We start from the raw sequence: 17,533 nt of genomic DNA, 5'->3' as shown, positions 1-17,533 counted from the left end.
AAAACAAAACACAATGTATTTTTTAAAGGAAGTAAGTACTATCAAGAATTTCAAGGGCGGTTGTCGTCGCGCCACGCATGCGCGATATATATGTGTCTCATATAAACAAAGATGGCGGCTTTGACTGTCGCAGATCAACGAGTACAAACTGAGACGTTTCCTAGCTTTAATTAGGTAATTGTTAGATGACTGGAAGGTATCGAAAAAGTCACCGGCGGCCTTTAGTGCAAGTCGCGCCCAGGTCAACCCTCATACTTGTAATTTTTATTAGAAGAGCGCATTGGCTGTGGAAAAATCAATGTTTATCAAGACAAATGTCGCACATGCGCAGCGCGACGACCCCTGCCGTTTAAGCTTGGGGTATGCAACTTTAACCATGTACGGTGATATGCAATGAAGATCTCTTGAGAGACAAATTAACGCGCTTTGCGATCGTTCGAAAGCGTCAATCAAACGTAGTTCTAACTGATTGCGTCACCGAACGCATGCGCAGTGGATGCTTTACTATGAGATTAAATGATTATCACATTTTACTGTTGGCCTAAATCCTCTATATGAACAATAACAATTGACGGTGACGTCACTCCACTTTGACGTAATCCATAAGTAACTTACCTCGCGATCAAGACCACTGTTCCCTAGAACAAGAAGAACACTATTTTTAAAAGGTGGTCGTCGCTCCGCGGTCTGTTCGATATGGGACTAATTGCGACGTATACAACGTGTGTAAAATACATTATTTGCTTACATGAAATTCGAGCATGCGCTGCGTGACGAACTAAAGAAAGCCTACTCATGATTATACATACAACCAACATTTTCTCAAAAATTAGACCGGTGACCCCCAAACTTTTTAAAGTCAACATCCTTATAATACCCGGAAGGACAATTTATTGGAAAATCAATAAATTTTGGGTTTTTGCATCCATGAGTAGGCTTCCATCTTAATACCAATTAACTGAAAGTCCAATGATATACGCTGAATTTTATGTGATAAAGTTTTATTTACTTTATCAAAACCCTGTGGATGAGCTGCACCCAAACATATTACCAGAAGTGTATTGTAATGCCAAATATTTCGTTGAGAATCATAATACACAGATCAGTGGAGTGATTTTTTTAAACTTCAAGTTGATTTTAACAAAACGTTCCGAAGAAATTAAACGTGTTTTGCAATAACATGCACATATACTTTTCTCGTTGTTATTTTAATTATCATTTTTTTCCCAGAAGTTGAATAACTTTAAAGTGGTAGAAATATCGATATTATTTTGTACTTATAAATTTATGTAGAATTATCACCGCTGGAGGTAGTGGGGTTCATGTGGTTTTGAAATTGAGTGCCTTCAACCCCGGTTTATTTCTACTATACGATGTTAGATCAACACAGATATTCGTGTCTGTAGTAGATAGAATTCTTCTGAGGGCAATTTTAACTGCGTAGGGTTTAAAATGTTGGTTATGAAACCATACCGGGCTTTAGACGAGTGCAGAGGAGCAATGTTAACTGCGTAAGTCATAAATTCTGGTCATGAAAGCATACTGGGCTTTAGACAAGTGCATACCTATTTTCTGCCCGTTGTTTATGATGTCCAAAATTCGAATTAGGCATGCCCATCTAGGCACTGTGAGTTCCTGTCACTATATGCGGAATGTTATGTACGTTTAGCTTGTTGGTGTGTATATCTGCTTACAGTGGTGGCGAAGTGCTTTTGATGTGATTGTTACTTCGAATCCCATGTTCCCAGGACCATTCCCCATTTTTATTTGAAATGTATAGCAAGCTTGTTATTGACACATGGTTTGGGCTCAATATTGAGTAAACGAAAAATAGCTTACCAAAAAACTGTTCTACATGTGCAATAATGTTTGCTAAGAAGTTTAGTGACGTAATTTAGAATGACGGGTTTTGTTTTGATTGATGAAAACCGAGCGCGCTTGGCCGGGAAATTATTGCCCTGATGTGAGGGCGCTCTTTCCATAGCGTAACGAGGCCGGGAACTACGATATATATGCTCACAACCACAAAGTGTATCGTCCTGTATTACATAGCACCTATATTACACGACAATCGCTCTTATTGGTTTGTGAAATAACACCAGTACCGGTTATATCCCATAAATATATACCAATTCAACATACGTATTGTGAAGAGACAAGCTTTCATTTATAACGCTACCTACAGCTTTAATGTCCAGTTAGGTCTCCTGGAGACGGCTTTCAGATATTGTTCATACTTTAGAGAAGTCAGCAAGTTTCGAAATGGATGCCATAAATATTCCGTGACCAACCACCGTGACGTTTTCAGTACATAGGGTTATAGGATTGTTCTAGTCCACACCAGTTCGATGACTTCTATTCATACACTAAGCATATCAACATACATGTTCTCTAATACGCAACAACATTATCAACACAATTTTATTTGATTAAATCTTTAATATATAAAAAAATCAAATGCATTTTTATCAACAAACAAGCTTTTTTTCTGATTTTGCCTGACTGTTAGGTGTTATTTTGAATCTTGTAACATCAAATTAATACAAGGCATCAGGAACATATACATGAAAAACATATGGAAATTGTGGGCGAAATCCAATCGAGCACTATACCGTTTCTCGTATGCATTTTGCAATCACGCGTGACTAGGCTAATTATCGTAAATCAAAATTATGTACATTTAGCACATATCTGCACGCAGAACAATATAGAAAGTATATTAGAATACACTTCTATCGGGAAATTCTTGATTCGAATTGACGGGCACCATTGCATGAAAAATATCATAGTAATTGTGGTGATTACAACACGCGATAATACAAAACTTAATTCGCCTTGTGTAAATATAAAATATATGTAATATATAAATGGAAATATCAGTACATGACAGTTCAACTGAGTGATCTAGTAAACAAAATGGAAAAAAAAATATTAATATCACTCAAATATATAATCTACGTTCCCAATTAAAGTATGTTTATGTTCAAAGTGCTACTACAATTTCATTGGCAATATTGAAAAGTTGAGTATCTGAAACTCTCTTATAAATGTATGATTTTCCTATTCTGGTATCATATTAAATACAAGTTTCAAATTCATTTAAATACATCTGCATTGTGATAAAATTTGTACATACCTGTAGTAAATTAATACATTTATTTTTGGCTGCAGAGCTCGTTCAACAAAAATGAACTCGGTGACCATGCTAAACTAACACGAACATAAAAAGACTAATAAGAGCTAGTAGGCTAATTCCGGATTTCAAGTGTTTAATATTTTAACTTTTATTAATAATTGTTGTGTTGTATAACGCGAATATTTTGTAGAAAAAACTGTAAAAAATATCACATGCTTTGGTTTGGGTTGCAGAATGATCCAGTCATGTGGCCTTATTGGTTACTGTTACCATGACAATTTCATGTAATTCATGGTGAGATCGATTGATAATTAGTATTCTGTATTCTGTGTCATTGTTTATAACCCTTTACCATCACAGGGCCTACAGATACAACAAGAAATGACGATGTATTAAATACATACTATTAGCGTAAAGAAACTAATACCTGATGGCATATTTTGAAATTTGTCGCCGAATTAATTATACAGTGATAATGACTTGTCATCTTCATATCTGATTAGTAACTTAACAGATTGAATGTTAAAATTAATTGATGCACTTATTATGGGACGTATAATTATTACAATAAGGCAATAACTGATTCCAAATGTGCTATATACACTTTAATAGTTTATACTATAATTGTTTTTCATAATTATTCAATTATATTGTATCACGTACATTACTGTTAGAAATATAATTAATATAGAATTCCAAAAAAATATTGTAAACAGTGAGGCTTATTTCAAGACTAATATCTAACCTAAATATGCACACGAACGCGGAAGCGAGTAAAGTTACAGATGTTATTATTTTGAGGAAAGTAATAAAATTTTAAGCCAGGCTCAATATAATGATATGCTTTCAAATTTATTTGACAGTTTATTATTAGCGCTAGTGCTATTTCACTGACATCTGGGTGTTGTTTTTGAGTACAACATGTATATCAACATTATATCCAATTTATACGGATTCCGTCCCAACAGTTTATTTCTTCACTCCCGGTGTCTTGGCTATGTATTCTTTGACATCATCTCTTGCTTCGTGGTTTTTCATTTCATCAAACATCGTCACGAGCTCTTCTAATGCATGTAGTATTGGTTTCTGCATATGAAGCATTTTACTGAAGTATATGCCAAGTAAACGGCCTGTTGGGCTACTCTTGGTCCCCAATATATGGACGTGTCTGGCTTTAAGACACAACTTACCAGCAAGACCTCTCCAATCTGACTGGAAGTCCCGTTGGACATCAAGATTTTCGCAGAGCTTTCTCCACAAGTCACTGCTGATCTGATTATCTTGAGGTGTCCAGTCTTCATTGGTTGCCCTAAACCATTCGGCATAAGTCATATCATCAACGTTGCAACTATAATCAGTACAACCAGGCTGTAATAAAAGAACAAGTGATAGAATATGGCATAGTTCCTGTCAAGAATTCAAATGCTCTGTGATTATGAAATTATATGCAATTACTGAGAATAAGTTTAAAGGAATGTTGATCTAGCAACAAAGGAAAAACCAAATCTTGGCTCGAATCTCCGAAAAAGTATAACGTGGGCCTGTAAACCACTAGTTTTGTCATTCCAAAATTGACTGCACATGTATTATATGTGTCACATATTCAAGTATTATGATGTAACGTTTGTATTAAAAAAATCGAGTAAATTTGATCAGATAAAAAAAACTAAATTATATGCATAAGTATTGTACGACATAGTGAGGGCTTACTAGGTTTGACAAAACAACAACGTGCATCTGCCACCCACAATACCAATTTCATTGAAATCAATCCAGTCATGTCCGAGAAACAATTGCAGACACGTTCAAGGGTTGGGATTTATCAAAATAAATCAAAATGACTACCAGCTCGCGATCATACCATTAAAGAAAAATAGGGGCTTGTTTATCTTTTTAAACGATGTCTATGAATTAATTTTGAACATAATTGCATGCCAGGATAACAGAGAAATAAGTAACAAAACGTGCATCTGCAACCCAACAAGTATTGCCGTCAAACCAAGTGTGCTTGAAATCAAATATAAGGTATTACGTAAGTATTTACTTCTAAAATAGATTTATTTGGTCGAATCAAAAACAAAATTCATTTGCATATTTCCGACATCATACTTTTTTTGTACAAAGTCTAAAACTAATCACTTAATACATATGCGCACACATCTCCTCAGAGTAGTGACATCAGAAAAAAATAATATATTACTGATTTATAGTTCCTGTAAATAAATCATATGTCTCACCTGTCTAATACGAGGGACACATAGCTCTACTTCTTTCTCAAAATCCGAATCTGGTAAGAATACACATAATATACAATAAAAATCGTCTGGAAGGTCATCTTGTCTAACGCACTTGAACGTGAACGTTTCCTGTGTATCTTGGTCAGATGTGAGGTCTGATAAACGTATGAACTTTAAAAAAAATAACATAAATTAAATGTTAAATTGAACTGTCACTTTGCGATGTAAGCGCGTGGAATACGAAATTAAGAACCGTAAGTAAGTGAGTCATTTGACATTGATAATGAACCTTTTCCAAAGATCCTCCTCTCTGTTTCCATTGCTCATCAACATGCTTTATGTGCACTTTCATCTTGATATCACTCACACTTATAGCCAAGGATCGACACTGTGTCCATGGTTTTGTTTCTGACTGATGCTGAAAATAGGACAAAAGTTTGTTATGCCAAACATATGAGGCTGGTTAAGTATATGCAGGAAATCGTTTTACTATGTATGTGAATTTATTTTTAGTGTATTAGACATTTATATTTTTGATAGTATTTTCCGATTGTTTATGCAAACATATGCAGCCTGATGTCTACGATAGAAATGAACAGTGCATTACCTGTAACGAATGATCGGGGTCTAATGAAGTATCACACCAAACCCCAATGCTGATTTGAATACAAGTATCGGTGATGGGCTCACTTCGCATGCCCACTTTGATGCGTCGCTGGGCATTGCTTTCTTCTTTGGCTTCACCAACTATTTGATAGTCTGTGAAATGCTCAAGGAAAATGAAGACGCGTCCGTCGTTTACCAAAAACGTATCTTCTGACTGAGTGACCCAAGGATCACCTGACTTTTTTGTGACCGCACTGAATTTCCAAGAGTTCTCATTAACTGCTGAATGAGGACAAGACAATATAACATCTTTAAGAAAAGTCGTTCCATCAGGTCCGCAGCTGATTACTGGGGTAAGAACGCATTTGCCAGAATGAAATTCATCCTGATAAGACTTCTTTATATACAAGTAAACGCGTTTAGAATCGCCATACTCGATGGCACCAGGTGGGATGTAAAGGCTCACTTCTTGGGTTGGTATTTTCAAATAGCCGCCACTTGCGTCAAATAGACTTCCAACCAAGTTATTTGTGTGATAAATCTGTCCTACGTGCAATGCGCATGTCACGAATTCTGCAACAGTATGCGCAAATGAGTGGTTTTCCTCCATCTCCTGTAGAATATAATCAGCACTAGAATGTATCACATTTATTTAGCACGAGTTTCTAAATTTCAATGGAAAGAATTACAATTTCAAAATAAATATCATTATGTATTACCTCATGATCTGTTACCCGAACTACTAATGATTCTGTTTCATTTTGTGTAGCTGTTGGCACTGATGACTCATTGATGAGTGAGCCTATCCCATAATTGTTGTCTGTATTGGCCAGTAGTTTATCTTGAACAACACGACGAGTGTAGTATATTTGATCAGTATCTTCCTGGTCTTTGACAGTCCCCATTATATAATAATTATACAGATCTTCATCCTCCTTTTCAAGTTTTGTATAAACCGTGGAGGAGGCACAAACATGCCCGGGAGTGCCTAATGGTGTCAAGTTCCTGTAATAACCGAACAATATTACATTTGTGAGCTATATAAATAAACTATACTATTATTTCTTATATAGTTTAGATACGCATTGCTACATGAATTGTATAATCGTAGATATTTCCCCCGTTTCGTTGTCGAGATTGTCTAATTATTACCCATATTCACATTTTCGTCAAACACTTTTCAATAACTTTAAAGCTAGGTCTTCTTTCTCGTTCATCCAACCAACAATTCTTCATCAACCTAAATAACCAGTTTGGACAACATGGCGGTTGTAGTTGGTGTTTTCGCTGAGCAAGTAAACTTCTGATCTGTGAGTTAAAATTGATATTAGTAAGAATCATGGAATTCGAGTTCTTTCTAACTGTTGAAATACTATTATCTTTAAAGTGCAGAAATTGGTTTATGTAAATTGAAAACGGTGAAAACATGTGTTTTCCACTGCTTTAAACAACTCAAACAACAAGACCACATCAATTATAAAGTATTGGATTATTATCTTGGATATTTGATAAGGTCTGCAATTACTTACTTCATTGTCCGCTGAATGAGGATATGGTACAAGCATATTGGGTTGGAAACTTGTGTCCGCATCATACGCATTGAATACCTCCCAGCACAATTGCCCAAACATAAAAATGTCACTAGCTTGAGAGTATATGTTTCCACAAACAACTTCAATTGGCGACCTACATTGACAACAGAATTACACAAAGTAATAACTTGAGCTGATGTATTGGTCTGTGATGTTTAAAATAATTAAACGAGAAAGAATATCTTTGACTGACTGACACAAGTGAAAGCTTGTATTGAAGTTATCAGAAACATACCAACGTATCTGATCTGGTTGCATTTGCCTCGTCTTAACACAGTCATATAGTCCTCTGTCATATAATCCCAATTCTAACAGGCATGCTCTACCCAGTCTGCCAATCTTTGCCTGAAGAAAAGAACGAGGTGTACTATGCTAAGGTGTTAGTGATTTGTTAGTGAATTGCACGGAGGGGGATATGGGTCAATCAAGTGAGAACAAAAACAGAAACAATGTCATAGTTAGAGTATTGTAGCTACCTGTCCCGACTGTGTAACATATACATGTGCTGCCCTTAGATCGCAGTGCAAAATACCAATGTCCTCAGAATGAAGATAGGCCATCCCAGATGCTACTTGGGTTAGGTACTCAATCAACTTGTCACGGTCAATCTGTTGCTCCTTTTGCAGGGCTATATATAGAATATTTCGTTTCACGTTATGATACTCCGACATCTGTCAGAAGAAACAATGACCATGTAAATATTTACCAATGCTTGGAGGTATACCGAATTACAGAATAATTTTCCACTATCTTAACAATTTTTCTAATATGTAAAATAATTATGTTCATACTTGAATGGTTATATTGTCCTGTATATGGAATGAAAGGACACGTCCAATATTTGGATGTGATAATTGCAGCAATACTTTGATTTCCTCTCTTGGTCTTCCATGTGCAAATAATCCCTTGTGAAGTTTTTCTTCTAGTCGAATCTGTAACAATCATATTTATAAAAAAAGGTTGCACTTTAAGAGTGTCTAGTCAAATTGAACAACAATGTTTCAAACTGTGTGTGAGATGTGTCCTGTACAAACCATTGAAGTTTTATCGGCAGTGACATGGCCGCGAGTACACTGTACATCAGGTGCAGTGATATCTTCTAGATTGCACGGGAACTTATTCTGTGAATAAGGAAGATATTACAGACTATGAATATGGTTAAATACTGTAAGGGCTCCTCATTTAAATTCTAAATTCAATCAATAATAACATGATTCTGTTTTTTTCCAACGAATCTAGCCCTCTTAGCAAGCCTGGGAAATGTTGTAGGATGTAACCACGGTAAGATAAACCAATGGACCATAAAATTGAATTTTCGCATTGGTTTAGTACCCACTAATTTATGCCTAGGTCTATTGTAAATCATGTACTGTAACTTCCTGATACTCACATTCATAGAACACAGTGGTGGTATTCGTGATGTCTTTTGGTCGCTTATACTCGGTGGAATACCCTACAGAATGTAAAGATGAGAGGTTTTTACTAAGACAGTTCTAATATTATGAAAAAAATATAATAACAATTGCCGTAAGACACTTAACTAAGATGCACGTCAAGTAGTTGTATGGGAACTAAAATAACAATGAATACCCTGTCTGGCTCTGAACCCTGATTGTGGTCTCTTGGTGGAGGTTTATGTAATTCTTGTCTGGATGCTGGATCTGCAGATAAAAATCACATTTGTTACAGTTCGTACAAATGAATTGTATGATTATAGTACTGACAGTAGTAAGTATTCGCATTACCTGGTCTAGCCATAGTCCTGGAGTATTTCAACAAACTGTCATGAAGGGTATCAACACTTTGTCTTTTACTTGGTGTTTTAATGAGGCTATGAAGCAGAATACTAAAGATTGGCGTTGGTATACATGCTGGTTGTTTCAATCGGCACCCTCCAATAACCTATGTGAAACATAACACATTATTGAGAATATTTAAATACATCACACCATAACTGATCACTAGAAATCGAACTGTTTTTAGGTTTAGATCTTGATGTTTTGGATTATATATTCATATAATTCTACATTTATGGTTTGCAAGTGCTTGAGCTTACCTGGAGAACGATTTCATCAGATGACATTCCGTATAACTCTGTGTAAGGTTGACATCCATGTGTTAAGATTTCATACAACGTACATGCCAACATCCATGAATCAGATTTTCGTGAAAAATAGTAAGGAGCTTGGAATGATTCTGGTGCACTCCAGCGCCTGGCAATATTATCATGTGCATTACCTAAGATGTATAAATAAAGTATCATATATCAGGTCGATATCAAGATATGATTGATTACATAATGGTGTTTTTTCTAGCGATTTGACCAAATAACGAGAACACAACATACCTAAAAAAGATGTCATGTCCGACTCTATATTGGATGTGATATTCTTAGTATATTCCCCACTATTTCTTGTAAGTTCTCTTGCCAACTTGAACTCACAATATTTCACTTTTACTCTCTTGCTGGCTTCAATCTTCACTCTGTAATTTTTGGCGATCACATCCCGTAGCACGATATCTTTGGTATGGCAGTACTGTATGGCTGATACTACAGGGATGCAGATATCATGTACCATATTATACATCGATAAGAAGTTGTCACGTGCGGTATGTTCTGTTAGGTAATCAAGAAGATTATCCTCAAAATATCCAGTTATTGTGAACATTGGTAGTTGGTGACGACAAAACCCATACAGGTCGAGTATGTTGTTATGTTTCTGTAGCTTACGTAACATCGATAATTCGGATAGAAACATTTCTGATGATGAGTGGCTATGAGTTTGGCTTATTTCTTCTGAAACACGAATTTCCTCCAAGGTGCTCGGAACTTTGACGCAAACAATTGACCCAAAAAGTAGACCACTCCACTTCCATTGTCCACATGTATTATCATTCGGCTCCACTGGTGTAACATGGCTGGTGCTGATCATCCCTATCTTTTGGCACTTCTTGAGAATAAATTGTTGATTGACTTCTTGAAGTTGTTGATTTGAAACCATTGTTGTAGAATCTTCATCTTGTAGTAAAGCAGCTGATGTGCTCTTTTTCAGTACTGTCCTTCTGTGAGCCAGTTTATTTACACAGCGAAGGGGATGGTATATTAAACTTCCAAGAGAGTTGCTATGAAACTGCCTGAGCCAGTGATTCGAGGTGGACAGGATATCGTTTGACACACTGGTCACACTAATGTATTTCTTGTCAGAGATACCTTCAATAACTTTCACACAAAAGTCTACAACAAATAAAAGCAAATTTTACAAAAAAATTATGAAAAACCATGTTGTAAATAAACATAATTTTACATAATATCCAATAGTTACCTTCATCCCTAGAAGATTCCAGTAGTTTCACCAGTGTAGTTAACAAAAATGCAAGGATACTTTCCCTGCATATGGGTTGTTGGTTTAGCTTGTACATTAAAAATCCAAGATATTCTAGACTTTGAAGTTTGTCATCAGGATCAGTTGAGACAATTATCTGAAATAAAATACTTGCCTAATTTAACATTGCATACATATAGTTTTCTTGATACATAATATCGGCAAATGAGAATGTACAGTAGTACATTAGAATGGTAACAAGCCTTACCTTTTGAACAAGACAACTAATCGTAGCCAGTATTGCAAACTTGTCAGTATTCGATATTTCCTCTGCCACTATCATACCTCTATCTCCCTTGTCTATTTCTGTTACTTTTTGTGACAGTGATTCCAAGTATGTGGCAGGAGATACGAAAGTCTCAGTACATCTAGTTTCTTTCGTTTCTAATAAATTATCACTGTCTTCTTGTATTCGTTGTAGTGCGTGAATACAAAAATATAAGTCACACTCCACTTCAAGCCCAGTCTGACTTTCCCACGGAGAATCGTTGGGAGATACAGGATGAAGATATAAATTGAGCAGAGCTTTAATATCAGAAAAGTCACCAATTGGAAGATATTTTTTTGACAGAACCCCCATTAAACGAGCATTTATTAATGTGGAAATTACGACCTTGTATGTTAGTATTTTCTCACGGATGACAGGATACTCCTCGGTTCTTTTGAAAGACTCGCGTAGTGTCTTTTCAACACTAACAACTGAAGATATAACTTCATGCGTAGTTTTACAACTGAATATGATAGGCATTATACACAGATCAATACGTTCCCTAATGGCTTCTAGAACAGCAATCTGAACTCGTGATGTACTGAGGCATACAAGTTCAGCCAACTTCTCAACTGATGCCCTGGGTAAAACTTTGTACAATACATAATCCTCCACGTCTGCCTTTGATTTCAGATCTTGCAACCCTACATAGAACTTACAAAATGCAGTGATACCAAGCGCATACTTGCGTGGAAGATTGTGGCGACTGAATCGCTTCTCTATAGGTAAAAATAATAAAACAATTGACATTGTTAATTTCCTTCTTTTTTCATCTATCCACCAATCAATCCCTCCATCCATCCAATAAACCACTTACGATGTGGTTAGTATATATGTTGTTGTTGTCTTGCGAATAGAAGATATTTAACTTACCTGATTCTTTTATTTTGTCATTCCTAGCAAGTAATCCTTCTTTCATTCCACTATCAAAATAATCAATTGCAACATACTCAACTGGAACTTCAATATTTGTTGTAACATCCAAATCGTCCTTTATATTTACATCCCCTACATCTCCCTCTGAGATGATGATTAAAATAAAACAGAATCGGCTTAAAATACCCAATATGTCATATATATTATGCCCGAACTTACCGATTGAATAAAAATAAGAAATAAAATCACAATTAATTAATTGCCTGACACATTTACACATTTTATTTTGATATAAAGACAAATTGTTTTACCTGATGGCAGTTTCTTTTTTCTCTTTCGTTTCTCAATTTTGTACTTAATAGCTCTAGTCATCCTTTTTTCCACCTTAATATTGTCTTCTTCACTCTGACCTTTACTGAAATCCAACATTGTTAACTGTTCAAATACGGTAGGTACCCTGCAACCTGTCTCCAGGATGATGCATATCACCAAATGGTTTAAATGGTAGTCTACTGGAAATATTTTTTCAATGAAGGCATCACTGAACTCTTCATTGAACTTTTTGGTTATTGGAAGAATGGTTACTGAGTGACGTTGTATATATTTTCGGTATATTCTATCCTTGGTATAACCAAGAGGAAACTGACTGCGGTCATAAAAGCATGGAATCCCATCTTTTGTCAGAGGTGAAATGATACGATCTGGTATCAAGCTTTCATTCGACTCATTGGCGCAGAGAATAAACACTCTTTGTCTTTCATCTTTAAATCCAGATAAAGCTAAATACATGAGAAATACAGAATGTGGTTATTATATTGCACATAACAAATTGTCGCATCAGACACATGGCCGGTTCAAATCCTTCCTTAGGCTGAACATCAAAAGGGTCGACCCCCTACCCTGTGTGAGTGTGCCACAGACTTAATGCAAAGGCCTATTCCACTGGCCAAGATTCATTCACTAACGAAAGTTACTTTGGGAGAACCTTTGGTTAAGGTCCGCAGGTGCTTGTGTTCGACCGAGTCTTGTTGACGCCAGGATAACGAAATAAAATTGTCATTTGATAGAGAGATGCCCAAACAGCCCTGTCATGTAGTCCCAAACATGAAAATGTGTCAGCACTAGCACTTGCAATTTGCACATACAAAAAAAGTCAGGAGAGACATTCAATGCCCGGAACTGTCGCCTGGCACAAAAAACATTTAATAATAAAAAAAAATGGGGACTAAAAAGTGCTATACGAATTTTTGAACTTGATATGTGTTCTTTTGAAATCACGTTATCATGGTGAGTTTCCTGGGTTGAAGTTTTGTGGAAAATAGATAATAAAAGGAATACATCAAATAAAACGTTTATGTAGTATAAAATTTACTTACCAAACTCAGTATCATCAACATACGATTCCAAATCAGTGTAGGACATTATGAACAAACTTTTACAAACGTTTATCTGAAAAAGATAATCATTTTATTTGGACTGGTACACGAATAACTATTGAATAGTCGTGACATTTCAATTTCACTACTCCGAAACAATTTTAGAAAACCTCAGACATGTACAGACGACTCTTTCACTCCCCGGATGCGGAACTCGACAGCTAAAGTAGAAGGAATGGGTTCCCGGGAGCATAATGTTCGATACTCTAGGGTTATTTTGGTATCGATCTTAGACCACGACAGTGGGAGGTTTATGTGACGCACAACATTAAAAATAAAAGACGTGCACCATACCGCACATACCAATATGTCTGATATCACAGTCTTATATACATTATAATCTCCTGTGAGTCATCTATATTTAGCAAAAACCACCACTTTTTCATTCTACATAACCTCTCTGTCGATCGCCAATCACACTGAACATGTTTATTCCTGTCAACAATTCATTTAAATAACTGGTTAAATTCTACAACACGTTGAATATTGACCACGGGATTGCAACATCGCACCATGATTTTTACTGACAGCCTAAGGTAGACTGACTCGAATATTTCTGAAAATTTTTCAATTTTTATGACTTTTGGTTAGCAAAGGGCAAGTCTTTCTGTTCTATAAAAGTGATTTTAACCTATTTCACACCTTTCCCACGACTTGAGATTCCTGCTAGCAATCAACTCCCTGGCAACGACTGGATGTTGTGGTAAACGTAAACAGAAGCTGTTTATATTAAACAATCGTGTATAGTAGCATGACTAAAACATAACTTATTGGTCAAAAATCTAAGAGCGATTTCGCCACAACATAATGAGAACCTCACAGGTTGTACACAGTTAAATATTGTATTATTTATATCATTAAGACTTTACTCGTACAGCTGATAGCATACATTTTATTTGAGTGTGGGTTCACGTGCATTGTACATTGGTGTTACTCAGTGTAAACTGATTTCGCGCGTCACATGTTTTTAAAAGTGATACTGTCCTTGGATGTACTTGTGTATCTTTATTCCTCAAACTATTCACAAAATTACACAATTACCACATATAGAAGGCGTTACTGTTCACCAGAATTCGCTTTTACAATGTCTTCGCATCAGATCATGACCAGTATATTAAGCCATGCAACTTCCACAACTTGCAGAGTTCCCGTGAAAATAATATCAAGGAATATAACATGAATAGTCGAAAAGTCCACCGAGTCTAATTGATTGGAAAATACAGGTCACATTTGAAACATAAGGTTTGAACATTCGATCAAGTTTAGGTAATTTAGACTTTTTCTCAGCCATAATTATTTCACTATTTTTTGCTTAATATTGCTTATAGTGAGACGTTTTATAACTGAAGTTTAAAAGAGGCAGGAAAATAAAAAGCGAAATGGTAAGCACCAGTGTAGTGTACGTATTTATGCATGTTTCGCATGTGAAAGAGAGGTATTTTACAGGAGCGCCATTAGTCTCGAGGTAAACACCTTTGAGGCTGACGTAATTTGCAATGGTCCACAGAAGGGCATTCATTCTGTTCAACTCACGATGAATAAAAAACACAGGTCAACAGAAAGCTCGACCTCTGCTTTCATGTTTTGGCTCGACTTAAATTACAGGACCTCTTGATATATTGAGGCATGTATCCTTTGGCAAACAATGACACTGTCAGACTATAAATAGTAATGAAATATGGCATTATTTCACTTTATTTGTGTTAAGTAATTTAAATTTGACTGACAAAACCAATCACCAATCCATAATGGTAAGATAAATGTTTGATTTCAGTGGTTTTCTTGGTCGTCCAAATTCTGAGTTATATGGGTTTTCTGTGTTAAACAGTTACCTGCATTCAAGATGGTCGAGCTAGTACTTATATTATAGCACTATTAGCGATCCGCTTCGCTAGGATTGCCTTAAAATCACTTTTGGCGACGTATTATTTTGTTTGGGCTAGGCCGATTTCGCTCAGGCAGGTCATACCTTTAATCTAGTTAGATGGTGCAATCTTATTCTCTCAGCTTGAGTGTTGGCACGAAGTTACTATTTGTTTTTCTGATATTTTGTTTTTTCATTACACAGAAATTTGACTTTAAAGTCACCAGTAACGGCATTTGAACTCTTCAGTAATTACTCTGGCTGGGTCGATTTTGGTCATACTTGGCAGGTAAAACTGATTTTTGAATACTTTCGCCCCAAATATATAACCTCCTACAAGGCTTGTAATAGCAGTGTTCAAATAATCATGCTTTTAATTTTGGATAAGTTGAATGAACCGTAAATGCCCATCGTTGTCATAGCAACAGCCAAAACACTGATTTTTGAGTAGCTTAGCGCCAAAGGTTTCTCTTCCTACAAATGTAGAATTAAACGCCTCGAACATAGCTCATTCTACTCAGCTTGAGTGTGGGCACAATGTTACTGCTTGATTTATTGATATATTTTTTCTTTTCCCGAAAAATTTAACCCCAAAGATGGGTAACTGTCACCAGGAACGGCTTTTTAACTCTTCCGTGATTTTTGTGTTGGCAAAGCATATCACACCTTTATTATAGTTAGGTGGTAAATTCTGAAAAACATGTCATTGTCAATGGCATAGTCCCCGTCATGTGTTTAGTGACTTTGTCAAACATCGAAAAGCATAATCAGATTATGTTTAAATATTGAGATAGCATTTAGCATATTAACTACAAATATGTATAAAGACTAAGTTTTAATGAAATTGGTCAAGGCAAGGTTAATGACATGTCCAAATGTTGATTTTTCGAACAATTAATGGCTGTCAGTGGAAGGTCAACAAAATAAAACAAAGCGATATTCACATGTATCATGACTTGTGATGTATTAACTTTGAAAAAAAGAAAATCGCCCCAGGCATGCACAAGCAATGCCGGACAGAAGGATGCACGTGACAGACAAAAGTCGGCACTTTTTTTATCAACTTGTTAAACTGATTTGCAGCAGTCGCGCATCAGATGTGATCATATCAAGGCATGTCTGGTTTTGAAATGGCGGACTGATACATTTAGAGTGAGTAGTGAGGTGGGTCAACATTCCCAATACTTCCAGTACCATAATTAAGTTGTACCGGTTTCTTTTTTTTTTTGGACTTTATTTATGATAATGTAAGTTAGTATTTGATTTCAAAAATTATACAAACTATTTATTTTAATTTCAGCATCGTGCAAACTAAAACGACAACCCGTCAAATGGCGCACCAAGCACACGATGTTAATTAGGGTGTGTCGTGTGATCATTCAAAATAAAACCATTCGCCCACTGACGTGGTTCATACATGCACAGTATCGGGACTACTTCTAGTCGTGTTGCCACTTACCTCAAAATCTGCATCAAAAAGTCCCCTTTCATGAACACGAGGCTAATGTTTGTAACAAGGCTTATACAAATGTATGTGATACAGACAAGGCGCCCAAAACAACAATAAAATCAGCTGAACTTCCCACCACTAGCTCACGCGAAAGTCAATGTTTGTTAGCTCCCAGACGCTGTTTTGTTTCCTCCACTATTTACCACTCAAGCGGAGTATTTAAGACGTATGATTTGCAGGGATAGCACGAAATCGTCATAATGACCCACTATCAGCTATAGAGACAAATGACTATTCCACAAATTGTTCATAATATTGTTATGTTGTTAATTTGTTATGCTAATTGACCATCCATGCAAAAACCTCATTATTCAATTTTGAGACCAAAATTGTCCAAGTATTAGGCCGGCACTGCTTGTATCTTGAGAATGTATGACGATTTCGGAATTGGTTCCTTGCTATTGTGTGAACTTGAAGCCAAGCAATGGTATAAAACTAAAAAAATGCTGGCGACACACTGAGATTTCCTTATTGTCTGTTTGACATATTGCATGACATGGTTCAAAGAAATTCAGTGCGTTATTCAACCGGGTAGTATGAATATGTATGTTAGAATTAACAAGCCCCTACACGTAAAATGCATATTTCTGTTGGCCTATGCGCATAGTTAGGTCGACCTTTACTC

General features: G+C 36.0%; 2 protein-coding genes across 2 annotated transcripts; both read right to left on the bottom strand.

Annotated features, from left to right (window-relative positions):
- Positions 1-2,419: 2,419 nt before the first annotated feature.
- Positions 2,420-11,972, bottom strand: LOC146739157 (uncharacterized). Its single transcript, XM_085504076.1, has 19 exons — positions 11,163-11,972; positions 10,895-11,051; positions 9,919-10,806; positions 9,628-9,809; positions 9,317-9,473; positions 9,162-9,232; positions 8,962-9,024; positions 8,606-8,692; positions 8,363-8,503; positions 8,048-8,242; positions 7,807-7,916; positions 7,509-7,665; positions 7,142-7,287; positions 6,699-6,984; positions 5,981-6,592; positions 5,663-5,791; positions 5,374-5,544; positions 4,327-4,504; positions 2,420-3,499 (listed from the first exon to the last, which is right to left on the bottom strand). Exons 1-19 carry the CDS (start codon positions 11,970-11,972, stop codon positions 3,468-3,470), a joined length of 4,572 nt encoding a protein of 1,523 aa, XP_085360202.1. The 3' UTR covers positions 2,420-3,467.
- A 34-nt stretch (positions 11,973-12,006) lies between these two features.
- On the bottom strand, positions 12,007-17,056 carry LOC102806814 (uncharacterized). The gene is made up of 4 exons (XM_006825098.2): positions 16,858-17,056; positions 13,475-13,547; positions 12,410-12,877; positions 12,007-12,242 (listed from the first exon to the last, which is right to left on the bottom strand). The coding sequence occupies exons 2-4, from the start codon at positions 13,518-13,520 to the stop codon at positions 12,007-12,009; spliced, it is 750 nt and encodes a 249-aa protein (XP_006825161.2). The 5' UTR covers positions 13,521-13,547; positions 16,858-17,056.
- Between the last annotated feature and the right edge of the window lie 477 nt (positions 17,057-17,533).

This window comes from Saccoglossus kowalevskii, chromosome 9 (assembly GCF_978046115.1).
Source record: "Saccoglossus kowalevskii chromosome 9, keSacKowa6.1, whole genome shotgun sequence".
Classification (NCBI taxonomy): domain Eukaryota; kingdom Metazoa; phylum Hemichordata; class Enteropneusta; family Harrimaniidae; genus Saccoglossus; species Saccoglossus kowalevskii.
The sequence above is the reverse complement of the archived record's forward strand: the minus strand, read 5'-3'. Positions and strand labels throughout refer to the sequence as shown.